We start from the raw sequence: 17,500 nt of genomic DNA on the forward strand, positions 1-17,500 counted from the left end.
CTGTCATTGAGAAGTTAGACTAATGATAAATCTATATAAGTTGAGTTTATTACTGGCCTGAAAACAAATGTAAGCAGTGACAATAAGAGAAGAGTTCCCACACTCCTTTAGCAACAAGCAAAACATTTTGATTACACCTGTACAAAGAACCCGGTATATAGTTATCACCATCAGCATACTGCTTGTTCAGGTGATCACGTAAACAAAGCCAATTATAGGCCTATAATTTGACATACGTTTAGACGTATCCACAATGATCAAGACAATGATGAGTTTTCAATTCTATTGTTGTCACCGAAAGTAACAACCCTGTTCATAGTTGTCACCCAAAGTAACCATCAGCATACTGCCTGTTCAGGTGATCACGTAAACAAAGCCAATTATAGGCCTATAATTTGACATACGTTTAGACATATCCACAATGATCAGTTTTCAATTCTATTGTTGTCACCCAAAGTAACAACCCTGTTCATAGTTGTCACCCAAAGTAACCATCAGCATACTGCCTGTTCAGGTGATCACGTAAACAAAGCCAATTATAGGCCTATAATTTGACATACATTTAGACATATCAACAATGATCAAGATGTCCCAGTATTGTTTTTCAATTCTATTGTCATTGTAGTCGACTCTGTACAGACACTACCCACATAATGCTTGGAATGGTGTCTTTTGGCAGGTTGCTGCTTAAGCAAGGTTCACCGATGAAAATCCTCCAGAATTCTGGATTTCAGTTTCATCCCAAAATTAACACAGCCTTGCTTGGGCCCAAACCACACCATGTCGGGTTCTAACGAGTATAATACCAGTTGAAAAAGAAATGCATCGAATTGAATGTGAAAAGGCTAAATTTTGTATCAGACTATACACTATATTTTAACGGCACCACACTTGCCAGACCCAGACCCACGTTTGGTGAATTTGGGGCCTTAATGTGATTTGTTATGATCAATGGCTGCAACAAGGCTGACTATTCTATCCAAATGTTTGAGATGCCCAGGACAATATTTTAAAATCTTTTATAATCGAAAGTCGGTTCATGAGATTTTTTACCTAACAGATTGTTCGGTTATGTGAATCTTATTTGTGTAATCAAATCAATCAACTCAAACTTGAACTGAAATTAGTTATCTTTTGACATTTGCAACATTTTACTTCCTAAACATGTAATAGTTTACGACCTAACTGGAATGGCAGTTCGCATGATTTTTAAAGCTGCATAACCTACAACATGAACAGAACGACACCGCATAAAAAACAATTGTGCCTTGAGATGGATCGGGTTTTGATTTTCACTGTACATGTAGCGAAACCTTAAATATTTAAATACCCAAGTATCTTAAAGACAGAGGGTTGTTTAAACAAGGCTGACCATATAATTAACAAAATCTACACATGCCAGAATGTCTAACATGATTGAGATGCATGTTTTTGATTTTATTTGATATGTTTTCTGGATTTTTTTTTACTCTTCTATGGAAAATTCCCTGAATGATTAATTGACAGAAGTTTATAAACAACAAAAACAAATGTACATTAATATACCATGTACCTTACAGCATACATCATACCTATTTATAGTCTTATTTTATTTACAATTGTAAGTATGTGCATGTGTCTCTCTATTCATAGGTATATATTGCTAATAATACATTAAACATAAAATTACATTAAATGCATATATATACAAATATATATTTACAAAAACCTTATTCTACAGAATAGGTCATTTTAAAACGTATAATGCCAGTATTATGTTAAAAATATCCATACAAACATATATTCATATATCTATCAAATATACAAACATATGGTTAAAAAATGTTCATACTCTGTTTTCCTAGAATAACGTGTATTTCATTAATGCTTTGTAGTTTTTAACTATGTGAACAAAACTCATTTATTTATTTAGGGCAGTATAGTAATATGTATGTATTTCAAGTGGAAAGATACGTATATATACTATATAGCACAATGACCAATTCAAGAAAGAGAATTAATGAATGTACAGTTTAACTGTCTGGCCTAGTACTAATGCTGCTTTCAGGTGTGCTAAGAAACCAATAGTTCTGAGTTGTAAACTTGTTCGTACAATTTGTCTGCATTCGGGTGCACCCGTATAAAAACTAACTTCTCCGTCTGCTAAAATCATTAACAACAATGAACGTCACCACCAGATTCAAGTGTTAAAAACAAATGAACCTTCTAATACACATACTAATAAAACTTTGGTTTAAAAGATTCAACTACACCTCCAACTATATTATAGTATTCTAATTAATCAAATGTTTGAAATGTTTTGTAAAATTGTGAATGACATTATTTTCAAACTGAAATGCATAAAAAAAAGTATTAATAATAGTGTCCTACCATTATTTATTTTTTTCAATGAAAAACATTCCATTGCCATTTTATTCAAAATTCAAAGGTGAAGGTCATATGGATAGCTTTTTTCATTTCCGAGTTTACAACTTGTAATTCTGAGCTCGGTGCATTTTGACTGCTGTTTTCAATTCTCAAGTTCACTGAAATGGTAATTGTGAGCATAACCTAGTCCTAATTACCTCCCTTTTTACACAAAATGTCTGTGTTAAAAAGATATTACAATTCTATGAAAACGTAATCTATGACTTTTTACTTCAGTATCTTTATAATACACAAACATGTTAAAGATTTTGATTCTAGACTTTGTTTTAAGAAAAGCACTATACTGGAAAGTCTCTAATTGATTAATATGCAAATAGCATTTGTGTTCAAGAAAACATCAGCTAGCCAGTGGAGATATCAGTTACACTACAGTCCGAAATCATCCAATATAGTCACACTGATTTGTCTTAAAGTCACCTTTTCATACTACCTCAGATGCTATTCAACAGTTAGCACTAGTAAGACAAAATTAATTTTCAGGAGAGGAAGAGGAGAAGTGGATGCTGGCACCACCACCACCCATTAACTACTGTATTGCAGTGAATAAGCGTGTAATATACAACTCTTTGTACAGATACATTAAACACGTCTTAAAGTGAATAAAGACAAAGAGCCTAATAATCACACTCCCACTTTGATCATACACCCACTCTTCAAGGATCAATAATAAAAGTCTTCATTCTTGAATGAATTGCGAACAGACCCGTTCAAATCTAACGCAAATCCAGACTTTTGTTTTTGAATAGCACGAACAGGATCCTCCATATTTACCCCTAATTTCAATCCCGGGGGTGCAAATTATCGTTCGGACAAACCACACCTTCCTTCTAACTCCGATTATTTTGAGGAATTGATACTTCATACTCCTGGATTTTTCAAAAACAAAAGTCTGCAAAATCTGCATTTCCGTAACACTAAAACAAGCTGTGTCTAACAGTTAGTCGGTAACATGTGGTCTACGATATGATCTGTGGAGCTGCCTGCACCAGTGGTGTCTGTGCACTACGTAACACAACTGGCCGGATATGGAGTATTTGCGGTATATCACAGGTGTCCTGACTACGGTGCCATGCTAGAATTCGTCCACGTACGTTGAGGGGAAGATGCCCACCTGTCCCCGCAGTTCACCCTGCCACCAGCCGTCGGCCAGCTTGTCGAAGATTTTGATTTCATCACCTGAAATACAAGAGAAATTTACGGCTCTCTCTGGATAAAAAAGAAAACTGGGATATTTATCAACCACAATGAAGATGTTACAACTTTTTGCATAAATTATCAACTAATCTAATCTAAGATGCTGTTGTTTGTAGCAATCTGCTGCAATTTTTAAGATGTTATCGACTAACAGACGTTTTAACGATTGTAATTACATATCAAATATATGTTTCTGCATAAAATATTAATGGCTGTATATTAAATGTGTTTCTGATCATTCTAATATTTGTACTAGGTTAAATTTCATTTTATTTCCTACGTACATACGAAATTATTTGAAGACAAAATCCAGTTTGGGCTTCTTACAAATATTAAGACAATCAGAAGCACATCGAATATACAGACACTGATATTCTAAACAAGAAAATATATTTAATATGTAAATTTAATCGTAGAAATATTTTATTAGTCGGAAACATCTTACAATGCAGCAAACTCAGGAATGTCCCTTTAAAATGCATTATATGTGAGACAGAAAAATTTAATATCTTCAGAGTCAGTGACTTTAAGTTCGTGTTTTTAATTTTAATTTTTGTTTCCATACATGCAAGAATAAAGATGAACAGAAGCAAACCTGGTTTGATGTTAAGTTCATCACTGTGATTAGCCTTGTATTCGTATTTCACTCGACACTGGCCAATCGGGTCCAACTCGAACTCAGGGTCGGAATCATTACCTACAAGCAAGAGAAAAAACATGTTGGTGAATATCGTAAACATACTGGCATGTCAATCACAGCCAGCCTTCTTCATTCAACATAAAACATTTTATTTCTGTATTGAAATATTTTCTTGTTCAAATATATAAGAAAAGCATGAGAAGTGGAATTGTATATTAATAAACACACTGTAGTTGTAGCATTCAGCCAATTCATTATACACAGTAATACTCAAGATAAACAAGATTTTATTTTTAAATCATTCATGTTTTCATACAGGTAGAGAAATGATTACACAAGTGTTGAGGAGTTTAATGAAATATTTACTGGAAATATTACTTATGCAAGTTCCATGCTGTTTTGTACATACAAAAAACCCAAACATAAATAAAGACTTGAAAACATGTCTTTGTAAAACATAACAGTTACCTCAAATTGTAATACAATGGATTTTAAGTAGCTGTATTTACATTAAATAAAACATAAAGAGTAAGCTACCATTAAAAAAACACCTATTTAACAGTTTGAACTTAAATTTACCATGACCATATAATGAAGTAAAAGATGGTATTATTTTTCCTTCCTGCAGCAAGTAACCCATCCCTAACAATCGTATCCAAGTATCCAAAAGCTTAGCAATAAAGAATGAGACCATGCTAAATAAAACCTCAAATCAATACAAGCACATTCTTAAAGAAAAGGGGCACACACTTGGAGATTGTCTGTTTTAACTAAATATTATAATGGCAAAATAGTTACTATGATGGGCATTCCATTAACAGGAGAGAGAAAACAGTTCTATATAGAAGTTTAAAGCTGACTTTTATAACTAATTAGAGGAATTAGTCTAAAGAACTTGTAAAGGATTCTGATAAATAGTACATACAACCATAGTTATATAAAAAAAAAAAGTATAAAATATTTAACGTATTGAGCATTCAATTGACAAGAAAAATGTCTCCAATAAGAAAATTAATGCTGTAAGCTCTAAACGTCTGTTGCAGAGGCATCAATGTAGAAGAGGCAGAAAATCCATACAAAATTACTCTCAAAACATGCATTTAATGTGAAACCTATAACTGATCTTGTACTTAAATATATCCGCTATTGAGGTTATGTTGCTATGGACTCCATCTTAGAATGCCAATACACTAGTGATGTTATATGTTGCTATGGACTCCATCTTAGAATGCCAATCCGCTAGTGATGTTATATGTTGCTATGGACTCCATCTTAGAATGCCAATCCGCTAGTGATGTTATATGTTGCTATGGACTCCATCTTAGAATGCCAATCCGCTAGTGATGTTATATGTTGCTATGGACTCCATCTTAGAATGCCAATCCGCTAGTGATGTTATATGTTGCTATGGACTCCATCTTAGAATGCCAATCCGCTAGTGATGTTATATGTTGCTATGGACTCCATCTTAGAATGCCAATCCGCTAGTGATGTTATATGTTGCTATGGACTCCATCTTAGAATGCCAATCCGCTAGTGATGTTATATGTTGCTATGGACTCCATCTTAGAATGCCAATCCGCTAGTGATGTTATATGTTGCTATGGACTCCATCTTAGAATGCCAATCCGCTAGTGATGTTATATGTTGCTATGGACTCCATCTTAGAATGCCAATCCGCTAGTGATGTTATATGTTGCTATGGACTCCATCTTAGAATGCCAATCCGCTAGTGATGTTATATGTTGCTATGGACTCCATCTTAGAATGCCAATCCGCTAGTGATGTTATATGTTGCTATGGACTCCATCTTAGAATGCCAATCCGCTAGTGATGTTATATGTTGCTATGGACTCCATCTTAGAATGCCAATCCGCTAGTGATGTTATATGTTGCTATGGACTCCATCTTAGAATGCCAATCCGCTAGTGATGTTATATGTTGCTATGGACTCCATCTTAGAATGCCAATCCGCTAGTGATGTTATATGTTGCTATGGACTCCATCTTAGAATGCCAATCCGCTAGTGATGTTATATGTTGCTATGGACTCCATCTTAGAATGCCAATCCGCTAGTGATGTTATATGTTGCTATGGACTCCATCTTAGAATGCCAATCCGCTAGTGATGTTATATGTTGCTATGGACTCCATCTTAGAATGCCAATCCGCTAGTGATGTTATATGTTGCTATGGACTCCATCTTAGAATGCCAATCCGCTAGTGATGTTATATGTTGCTATGGACTCCATCTTAGAATGCCAATCCGCTAGTGATGTTATATGTTGCTATGGACTCCATCTTAGAATGCCAATCCGCTAGTGATGTTATATGTTGCTATGGACTCCATCTTAGAATGCCAATCCGCTAGTGATGTTATATGTTGCTATGGACTCCATCTTAGAATGCCAATCCGCTAGTGATGTTATATGTTGCTATGGACTCCATCTTAGAATGCCAATCCGCTAGTGATGTTATATGTTGCTATGGACTCCATCTTAGAATGCCAATCCGCTAGTGATGTTATATGTTGCTATGGACTCCATCTTAGAATGCCAATCCGCTAGTGATGTTATATGTTGCTATGGACTCCATCTTAGAATGCCAATCCGCTAGTGATGTTATATGTTGCTATGGACTCCATCTTAGAATGCCAATCCGCTAGTGATGTTATATGTTGCTATGGACTCCATCTTAGAATGCCAATCCGCTAGTGATGTTATATGTTGCTATGGACTCCATCTTAGAATGCCAATCCGCTAGTGATGTTATATGTTGCTATGGACTCCATCTTAGAATGCCAATCCGCTAGTGATGTTATATGTTGCTATGGACTCCATCTTAGAATGCCAATCCGCTAGTGATGTTATATGTTGCTATGGACTCCATCTTAGAATGCCAATCCGCTAGTGATGTTATATGTTGCTATGGACTCCATCTTAGAATGCCAATCCGCTAGTGATGTTATATGTTGCTATGGACTCCATCTTAGAATGCCAATCCGCTAGTGATGTTATATGTTGCTATGGACTCCATCTTAGAATGCCAATCCGCTAGTGATGTTATATGTTGCTATGGACTCCATCTTAGAATGCCAATCCGCTAGTGATGTTATATGTTGCTATGGACTCCATCTTAGAATGCCAATCCGCTAGTGATGTTATATGTTGCTATGGACTCCATCTTAGAATGCCAATCCGCTAGTGATGTTATATGTTGCTATGGACTCCATCTTAGAATGCCAATCCGCTAGTGATGTTATATGTTGCTATGGACTCCATCTTAGAATGCCAATCCGCTAGTGATGTTATATGTTGCTATGGACTCCATCTTAGAATGCCAATCCGCTAGTGATGTTATATGTTGCTATGGACTCCATCTTAGAATGCCAATCCGCTAGTGATGTTATATGTTGCTATGGACTCCATCTTAGAATGCCAATCCGCTAGTGATGTTATATGTTGCTATGGACTCCATCTTAGAATGCCAATCCGCTAGTGATGTTATATGTTGCTATGGACTCCATCTTAGAATGCCAATCCGCTAGTGATGTTATATGTTGCTATGGACTCCATCTTAGAATGCCAATCCGCTAGTGATGTTATATGTTGCTATGGACTCCATCTTAGAATGCCAATCCGCTAGTGATGTTATATGTTGCTATGGACTCCATCTTAGAATGCCAATCCGCTAGTGATGTTATATGTTGCTATGGACTCCATCTTAGAATGCCAATCCGCTAGTGATGTTATATGTTGCTATGGACTCCATCTTAGAATGCCAATCCGCTAGTGATGTTATATGTTGCTATGGACTCCATCTTAGAATGCCAATCCGCTAGTGATGTTATATGTTGCTATGGACTCCATCTTAGAATGCCAATCCGCTAGTGATGTTATATGTTGCTATGGACTCCATCTTAGAATGCCAATCCGCTAGTGATGTTATATGTTGCTATGGACTCCATCTTAGAATGCCAATCCGCTAGTGATGTTATATGTTGCTATGGACTCCATCTTAGAATGCCATTCCGCTAGTGATGTTATATGTTGCTATGGACTCCATCTTAGAATGCCAATCCGCTAGTGATGTTATATGTTGCTATGGACTCCATCTTAGAATGCCAATCCGCTAGTGATGTTATATGTTGCTATGGACTCCATCTTAGAATGCCAATCCGCTAGTGATGTTATATGTTGCTATGGACTCCATCTTAGAATGCCAATCCGCTAGTGATGTTATATGTTGCTATGGACTCCATCTTAGAATGCCAATCCGCTAGTGATGTTATATGTTGCTATGGACTCCATCTTAGAATGCCAATCCGCTAGTGATGTTATATGTTGCTATGGACTCCATCTTAGAATGCCAATCCGCTAGTGATGTTATATGTTGCTATGGACTCCATCTTAGAATGCCAATCCGCTAGTGATGTTATATGTTGCTATGGACTCCATCTTAGAATGCCAATCCGCTAGTGATGTTATATGTTGCTATGGACTCCATCTTAGAATGCCAATCCGCTAGTGATGTTATATGTTGCTATGGACTCCATCTTAGAATGCCAATCCGCTAGTGATGTTATATGTTGCTATGGACTCCATCTTAGAATGCCAATCCGCTAGTGATGTTATATGTTGCTATGGACTCCATCTTAGAATGCCAATCCGCTAGTGATGTTATATGTTGCTATGGACTCCATCTTAGAATGCCAATCCGCTAGTGATGTTATATGTTGCTATGGACTCCATCTTAGAATGCCAATCCGCTAGTGATGTTATATGTTGCTATGGACTCCATCTTAGAATGCCAATCTGCTAGTGATGTTATATGTTGCTATGGACTCCATCTTAGAATGCTAATCCGCTAGTGATGTTATATGTTGCTATGGACTCCATCTTAGATTGATGCTAATGAAGGATTCCTCGGACATTTTTAAAATATGTATTTATGAATTCAGCACCCCTTAAAACAGAACACTTACACATTTTGTAAATTTAATTTAAAATGTTAAAAATTTAATTTCAAGAACAATCTGCAGAACTAAATGTCTTGCATACCATAAACTAATTTGGTGTCTTTTATAGTAAAACAAGTATAAAAACTCAATTAACTAATTAAATATTTAATTTAGTAAATTTTATAAGAAACTAACTTGCACCGACACGAACATCTACAGTATATGTGCAATTATAAACTGATGGTTTGTGAGCTACAGAGCCTCGGGTGAAACTTAACAAAACATAATAGCCTGCATGCAATAATAATACATCTAAAAAAATTAGTGTCGCCCCTTTTTTTCTAGGAAGGGTCGGGTTCCCAGAGACACAATTTGTTTTAAGTATAAATAAAAAAATTGACGGCACAGCGGTTGCCCGTGCCAGAAAAGTAACACCTATATCTTGCCTTTTTACTTTGTCGAAAAAAGACAAAAATAGCATCTTAACAATGGATGGCGGCTTAATATACTTGTAAGTCAACTTGTAATTAAATAGTTTATTCGACGATTTTGAGAAAATAACAACCTAACTTGGCTTTTAACATACACAGCTGTGTTACAATATTTTACTATAATCAGTACACAATAGGTTTAATGTTAAAACAATTTGTTTTGGGGTTAAGATGAAATATTAGGTTTTGAATTTCATTTTTATTTCAACTTATTTTTGTGTTTATATCCAATTAAGGTTCAAGCATGCTGTCCTGGGCACACACCTCAGATATCTGGGCTGTCTGTCCAGGACAGTAGGTTAGTTGTTAGTGTTAGTGAGAGAGAAGAGGGTGTAGTGGTCTTACACCTACCCACTGAGTCGGTAAAACTCGCCCTGGGTGGGAGTTGGTACCGGGCTGCGAACCCTGTACCTACCAGCCTTATGTCCGAGGTATTGAATTACATGTATATACTGGTATATGCACTGAATGTGCACGTAAAGCCTTATGACCTGACCTGACCTGACCTGACCTGACCTGACCTGTATTAATATTTTTAGGGTGGGGGGCAAAAAAATACAAGGAAGTACATTTATGAAAATGTTTATTATGAATGGTCTCTTAATAATAAAACAAATGGGGATTTAAAAAAGCAAATCTATTTAACAAAATGCTTGGCTCTGAATATTGTCTAGTAGGTAGAAACTACTCCATGAATTTGATTTGATTTGAGATTAACAAAGAACAGAGAATGTTTTATTGTTTCTTGATAGAACAATAATCATACAGTATATACCCTCTTCCTACTGTTATGATATTTGATTAAAATAGTTAAAGACTCTTTAAGTTCAAAGAATAATAAAGTAAACCGCAAGCTTTATTCACCTTTTCAAACATTAATGGGTTGTCATCATCAAGATGAGTGCATAAATTTCCAAGATTTAACAAATATATGAGATCCACAACAGAAGCAGTCATGCTTAGTAATACATATGTATTGTTTTGATTTACAAATTAAATAATCAGCAATATTGCATAAATAATTGAGAGTCATAAATAAGATAACGTTCATGCCAGCATGCAATATCAGATTCACATGCTGTTTTCAATGCGTGTCAGTGTATATGTAAAAAAGAAAAAGTAAATTAAAAAAGTATATATATTAATAAATAACTGATTTTATAATAAGCAGCAGTTATCTATCTAAAAAGGAGAAATGCCCAACTTTTTAACCACACAAAGTTCTGGAATTGATTGTAACTCACCAGGGCGTAGGTCATCTACATATGCTGCAATGTTGACACAGTAAGTAATATGGGTTTTAATTTATTGCAGCAAATATTGTTCAAATCAGTTACAACAAAATTTATGACATCAATGGAAAAACAATTAACAAAAACAATAAATATATAAATATTTCAGACAAGAAGAACGTGCTATTTTGACTAGAATATGCCAGCCTCTGTGGTAAAAGCTATAGCTACCATACTAGTAGGATGTTATCAATCAGAAGGCATACTTTAAGCCAACTACGCCATCTAGTGCTGAATTCACAGTTTGCGACAAATCAGCTACCTGTTCCGATAAACATTTTACCGCTTCCACACTTTCTTTCTCCATAATCAAACTTTCTTGCAGGGGGGTACTCCATGCGTTTATTGTACAGACGTACAACATAAAGACGGCTTTTTACCTCAGGTGTAAAGGGAATATGTCCCCCATATTTTTGTGTGACAACAGTCAACGGCTGTGGTATTATCCTATCCTTAATGTAGGAAAATGTGTATAAAAGATCCCTTGCTGACAAGAGTATCCCATGTGTCAACATCAGGATTCCTGTTTAACCCATTAATACAGCAAAGTAGTGTGCCATCACCACTATCATCACCATCAACATCATCATCATCGTTGAGATCATCACCACCATTATCATCAAACAGCATTATCATCATCAGTACCATCAATATCATCATCATCATTATCAACATAACCATCATCATTAGGACAGCTCTATCTATAACTTCATAAAGCAATGATATCCATATGTTTGCCTTGTGTAAAGTCTATCTAGAAGACACATTCATGCTTTATCCAATAATAACAAGTACACATGTACCAGTACATTACATATGCATGAAATAAATCAGATATTACAACACTTTCCATAAACAAGATGGCCGTTTGTTTTTTGTTAACACTTGGGGGAAATGATTCGTCACACATCTGTGCCTGTGCTTTATAAACAGGTTTAAACTGATACTGAATGTAATCTGTATCACTCAAGTCTACACTCCCACGTCCAAACTCCAAAAGATTACAATTGCTGTTACAATGCCAATATATAATGCACCCAATGAAGAAAGAAAGAAAGAAAGAAAGAAAGAAAGAAAAAAGAAAGAAAGAAAGAATAAAAAACGGGGAGTTTTCACCTAGACTTTTTGGTTGAAAAAAGGAAGAAGGCCTTTATTATTTACATTTTATTTTGTGAAAGATGGCTGCCATGTTGAGATGATCAGTGTAGTTGATAGAGATACTCTAATGTATCTACATATGTGTAATATGGATTATATCAACTGTTTTCTGGAGCAATAAATATTAGTAAAAATGTTTTTTAAAATAACAAGGTTTTAGGTGATGGCCAAGAAAAAAATGAGTGAATATGTAAATCATTTTCTTTTTTTTTTACTATTATTTGGCCCGAGAAAGAAAATAATATTTGCTTTCATTTATTTCGAAAATATACATTTTTTATGTTCTGTAAACATTACAGTCATTGTTAGCAAAGTTTCAGTAAAATATCAACAGTAGGAAGTTATTCTACTCAACACATATATACACGTACAAGTCAAATAATAAAGCACATTAGGGGTTAGACTTCCAATATAATGTAAATCATCTATTTATAAGATCATAAACAAGCACAGTTTTAAGATTAGAGACAAAAAAAATGCAACTAAAATCAATATTCAGTAACACCATATAGTGTGTTAACTCTAAATAAATAATGTGAATCAATGTTACTAGCATTTGTTTTCGCCATTAAGTTGTTACTTCCAAAAATTGCAATAACGGAACCAGCAGACCAATAATTTTGACATGCTGACCAAATTTAAAGATAAATAAAAATCCAAAATTAATATACGCTTTTTATCCAATACCCAGTAAAAGTGGGGAAAAAAGAAAGAAAAAGAAGAAAGGGGAATGAAAATGTTTATAAATAAGAGGAACCACTTTATAATAGGCAATAATGTTAATTTATAATTAAGTATGCAATATAATACCACAAGACCTACATGAAAAACCAGCTACCTCTGATTTATAAACAACTACCTATTTTGTGACTGTTTGTCGACAAAGTCAATGACCTACAGACTTGTGACCTTCACTTTTGAAAATTCAGTCCTGCTCTCCACAATGTCAGTGACCTGCAGGTTATACTTGATGTCGTGACAAATAATACTATGTGTACAACTAGTTATAACTTTCCTTCGGTTAAAACGATAAATGGCTTTACAAATGTAACAAATACTGCTATACAAATTGAAGAGTAGTACTGCAAGTATGAATATTAAATATGTTTATCAATGTTAACACTCTCTTGGCATTCATAATTTTTATAATTTTAATAAATGCTAAAAGCCCAATGTCAAAATGACAGTGCTAAGATTGATTGAGGTATTTTTTTTAATCCCTGTAGATATGATTCAAAATTTGTAATTACACATGTATTTGATAAACAGTTTTTGAAGGGGTTTTTACTTTTTTAATTGCTTTGAATCAGTATTAGCACTTTTCATCTCTGGAAACTATGTAACAAAAGGTCCCGAACAATAATAAAAGCTCTTTTAGGTATACAATGTTCAGAAAGCATTTTAATTCTTTTCTCTTTTTCTCTCTCTTTTTTTTAAACATTATAATATTCACTTCAAAAGAATGCCATTTCAATCCAGATGTTTACTTTTTTGTGCTTAACTTTTCAAACTGACTTTCTATTTTTATTTCTCAGGCAATCTCATTTTAAATAACTAGTTTAATTTTGTAGCAATATCACAGATGGCTAGCTGACTATAATATTTATTGGAAATGACATGTAACTATATATGGGAAAGCATGCATATATGGAATTTTAAAATCTACAGGCAGAAGACGTGTTTAACAAATAAACCTATATAATTACTGTGTGACAAAAACTCTACTAGATGTATAATAACACACAAAAACACTTGTGTAAAAGAGTAAATGATTGGATTAGTACGCAGTATAATAAATCAACTTACCATAGTAGCCTGCATAAAAAAAAAAAAAAAAAAAAAAAACTTGGTAAAATTTTAACGACTTTACTTTATTACTAAATGCAATCGTTCTGTCAATTTGATTTTTTACCATATTCATTTTAACTGTTAACAAAAAAACTATAAACAATCTGTTTCAACAAACAATTTCTTGCAATATTCAATGCGTAATAATACTTTTGTTTGCACCATACATTACAGTATCAATAAGACATTTGTTGTTTGCTGTCCAAAATGCATGTTTTAAGATCAGATATAAAGTGCACAGCCTTTATGCAGCATACAACGAAAATAGAAACATTCCTTTGCTTAATACTTAACATAATTATATGAATTTCCAAGTACAATGTCTTGATTCTTAAGTATAAAAAACCTATTACCTCATTAGGATTATCAGATTTTATCCATAATATGTCTACATTTAAGGAAATATTAATTAAAACTATAACATCCAGCACATCTGTTGCAGTGTATCACACACTGGATAACTTGTAAAGTATGAAATCTCTGTATGTCGATGTAAACAAAGGTAACAACACTGAAGACATCTCACCTTCTTCGTCAAGTGGTTGTAATTCTTGGTAGAAGTTGTTCGGTGTTGACGGGAATGCCGTATATTCATTGCTTCCCTCCAGAGCCAGGTTCAACGGCAGCTTTAATACACTAACCAACATACCCTGAGTGAAAATAATAAATACATCTTCTTTATCAAAAACACAAAATTGCAAAAATATATTACTGTCGTAACATGTATGTGTTATGGAGAAGGCCTAGTAAGTTGTATAACTTGTGCCTAATCCATTTGTTCTTTAAAAAAAAAAAAGTTTGTTTGTTTTGTTTAACGACGCCACTAGAGCACATTGATTTTTTATCTTATCATCGGCTATTGGACGTCAAACATATGGTCATTCTGACACTGTTTTTGGAGGAAACCCGGAAACCCGCTGTCGCCACATAGGCTACTCTTTTTACGACAGGCAGCAAGGGATCTTTTATTTGCGCTTCCCACAGGCAGGATAGCACAAACCATGGCCTTTGTTGAACCAGTTATGGAACACTGGTCGGTGCAAGTGGTTTACACCTACCCATTGAGCCTTGCGGAGCACTCACTCAGGGTTTGGAGTCGGTATCTCGATTAAAAATCCCATGCCTCGACTGGGATCTGAACCCAGTACCTACCAGCCTGTAGACCGATGGCCTGCTTGTTCTTTAAAAAGCAATAAAATATGTTTCAATCAATCAAAACCACCAAGTTGTTTGGCACCAAGTCTGGGGTCTGGGTCATAAAAAATTAATTTTTCCTTTTCTTTCAAGAGTAAGCATAAATGTGTAACTTAATTTTATATATATACACTTATTAGTAAAAAAACCCAACCCAAAACAACTATTATATTATGTATTTTATGAACATATTACTATGCAACTATTGTTTAATTATATTTTGACCGGCTTCGGTAATGTCATGGTTAAGCCATCGGACATAAGGCTGGTAGGTACTGGGTTCACAGCCTGGTACTGGCTGCCACCCAGAGTGAGTCTGAATGACTCAATGGATAGGTGTAAGACCACTACACCCTCTGAGCTGAGATGTTCCCAGGACAACATGTTTGAACCTTAATTGGATACAAGCACGAAAATAAGTTGAAATGAATGAATGAATGAATGATTCAAACACTTACATTGATGATAAAGTCTACAATTAGGAGCGCAAAACCCAGTGTCATGTTCTTTTTTAACTAGCATTTCTGTGCATCAGTCATACCATTAAAAAAAATATATCATACATTTTTGTTTAAGACTTTTTTTTTAAAGATTTGTGTGTGTGTTCAGCAAATAAACATCTGCAGCTAATAACATGCATGTAAAACTCTATAAATTAAAGTTGTGAGTAAAGCTCTACATACCTGTTTTTCTCTGGACGTTTCAATATATTGTGAAAATTTATGCTGCGGTGCTTCTCTCTGGTTGTGTTTGGCCAGCGTAGCACAGATTTTGTAGTGACTAGCTTCGAGAAAGTTCAGCATGAATGTTGTCTGAAAATCACAAATAACATAATTCTGACAATGGATTTCTCTGTAGATAACCTCTGTAAAAACATACCTGCTCTAACCTGTGTATAAATATACCTGCTCTAACCTCTGTACAAACATACCTGCTCTAACCTCTGTACAAACATACACCAAACATACCTGCTCTAACCTCTGTACAAACATACCTGTTCTAACCTCTGTACAAACATACCTGCTTTAACCTCTGTACAAACATACCTGCTCTAACCTCTGTACAAACATACACCAAACATACCTGCTCTAACCTCTGTACAAATATACCTGCTCTAACCTGTGTATACATATACCTGCTCTAACCTCTGTACAAACATACCTGCTCTAACCTCTGTACAAACATACACCAAACATACCTGCTCTAACCTCTGTACAAACATACCTGTTCTAACCTCTGTACAAACATACCTGCTTTAACCTCTGTACAAACATACCTGCTCTAACCTCTGTACAAACATACACCAAACATACCTGCTCTAACCTCTGTACAAATATACCTGCTCTAACCTGTGTATACATATACCTGCTCTAACCTCTGTACAAACATACCTGCTCTAACCTCTGTACAAACATACACCAAACATACCTGCTCTAACCTCTGTACAAACATACCTGTTCTAACCTCTGTACAAACATACCTGCTTTAACCTCTGTACAAACATACCTGCTCTAACCTCTGTACAAACATACACCAAACATACCTGCTCTAACCTCTGTACAAATATACCTGCTCTAACCTGTGTATACATATACCTGCTCTAACCTCTGTACAAACATACCTGCTCTAACCTCTGTACAAACATACCTGCTCTAACCTCTGTACAAACATACACCAAACATACCTGCTCTAACCTCTGTACAAATATACCTGCTCTAACCTCTGTACAAACATACACCAAACATACCTGCTCTAACCTCTGTACAAACATACCTGCTCTAACCTCTGTACAAACATACACCAAACATACCTGCTCTAACCTCTGTACAAACATACCTGCTCTAACCTATGTACAAACATACACCAAACATACCTGCTCTAACCTCTGTACAAACATACCTGCTCTAACCTCTGTACAAACATACACCAAACATACCTGCTCTAACCTCTGTACAACATCTTGTTGTGCTTCTGCATCACCAAAGTTTGGTTTATTTCTGTAAACATCCACTAATTTCTGAACACCTGCAAAATAGTGTTTCAAATAGATAATATTTTTTAAATAATCAAAATTATGGCATAGAATGGTATATAGAGGATTCGTCACAAGTATTTTTTAATATGGAAAATATCAACCGAGTCTTTGTTAATCAGTATTTGTTGAGGTTCTGCCAAGACAAATACCAAATAACTAGACAAGGTTGTTATTTTACATATTAAAACCATGAGTAGCGAATTCTATTTATCCCATAACACTTAAAATAACATTTTAATTAAATGTTTTTAGTAAATCATAG

General features: G+C 34.8%; 1 protein-coding gene across 6 annotated transcripts in view; it reads right to left on the reverse strand.

Annotated features, from left to right (window-relative positions):
• The window catches only part of LOC121380488 (nostrin-like), a 79,665-nt gene that overhangs the window by 149 nt on the left and 62,016 nt on the right, over positions 1–17,500 (reverse strand). For 5 of the 6 annotated variants that reach the window (XM_041509314.1, XM_041509310.1, XM_041509309.1 and 2 more), the window contains 7 exons: positions 17,140–17,228; positions 15,887–16,015; positions 14,536–14,659; positions 13,968–13,976; positions 10,956–10,979; positions 4,217–4,318; positions 1–3,603 (listed from right to left, as the gene is read on the reverse strand). The exon at positions 1–3,603 is cut by the window's left edge and continues 149 nt beyond it. In XM_041509314.1, coding sequence (XP_041365248.1) covers positions 3,500–3,603; positions 4,217–4,318; positions 10,956–10,979; positions 13,968–13,976; positions 14,536–14,659; positions 15,887–16,015; positions 17,140–17,228 — 581 coding nt within the window. In that variant the 3' untranslated portion in view covers positions 1–3,499. The remainder of the gene's footprint in view (positions 3,604–4,216; positions 4,319–10,955; positions 10,980–13,967; positions 13,977–14,535; positions 14,660–15,886; positions 16,016–17,139; positions 17,229–17,500) is intronic. The other variant, XM_041509311.1, reaches the window with a different exon arrangement.

The sequence above is a fragment of the Gigantopelta aegis genome, chromosome 9, assembly GCF_016097555.1.
Source record: "Gigantopelta aegis isolate Gae_Host chromosome 9, Gae_host_genome, whole genome shotgun sequence".
NCBI classification, from domain to species: domain Eukaryota; kingdom Metazoa; phylum Mollusca; class Gastropoda; order Neomphalida; family Peltospiridae; genus Gigantopelta; species Gigantopelta aegis.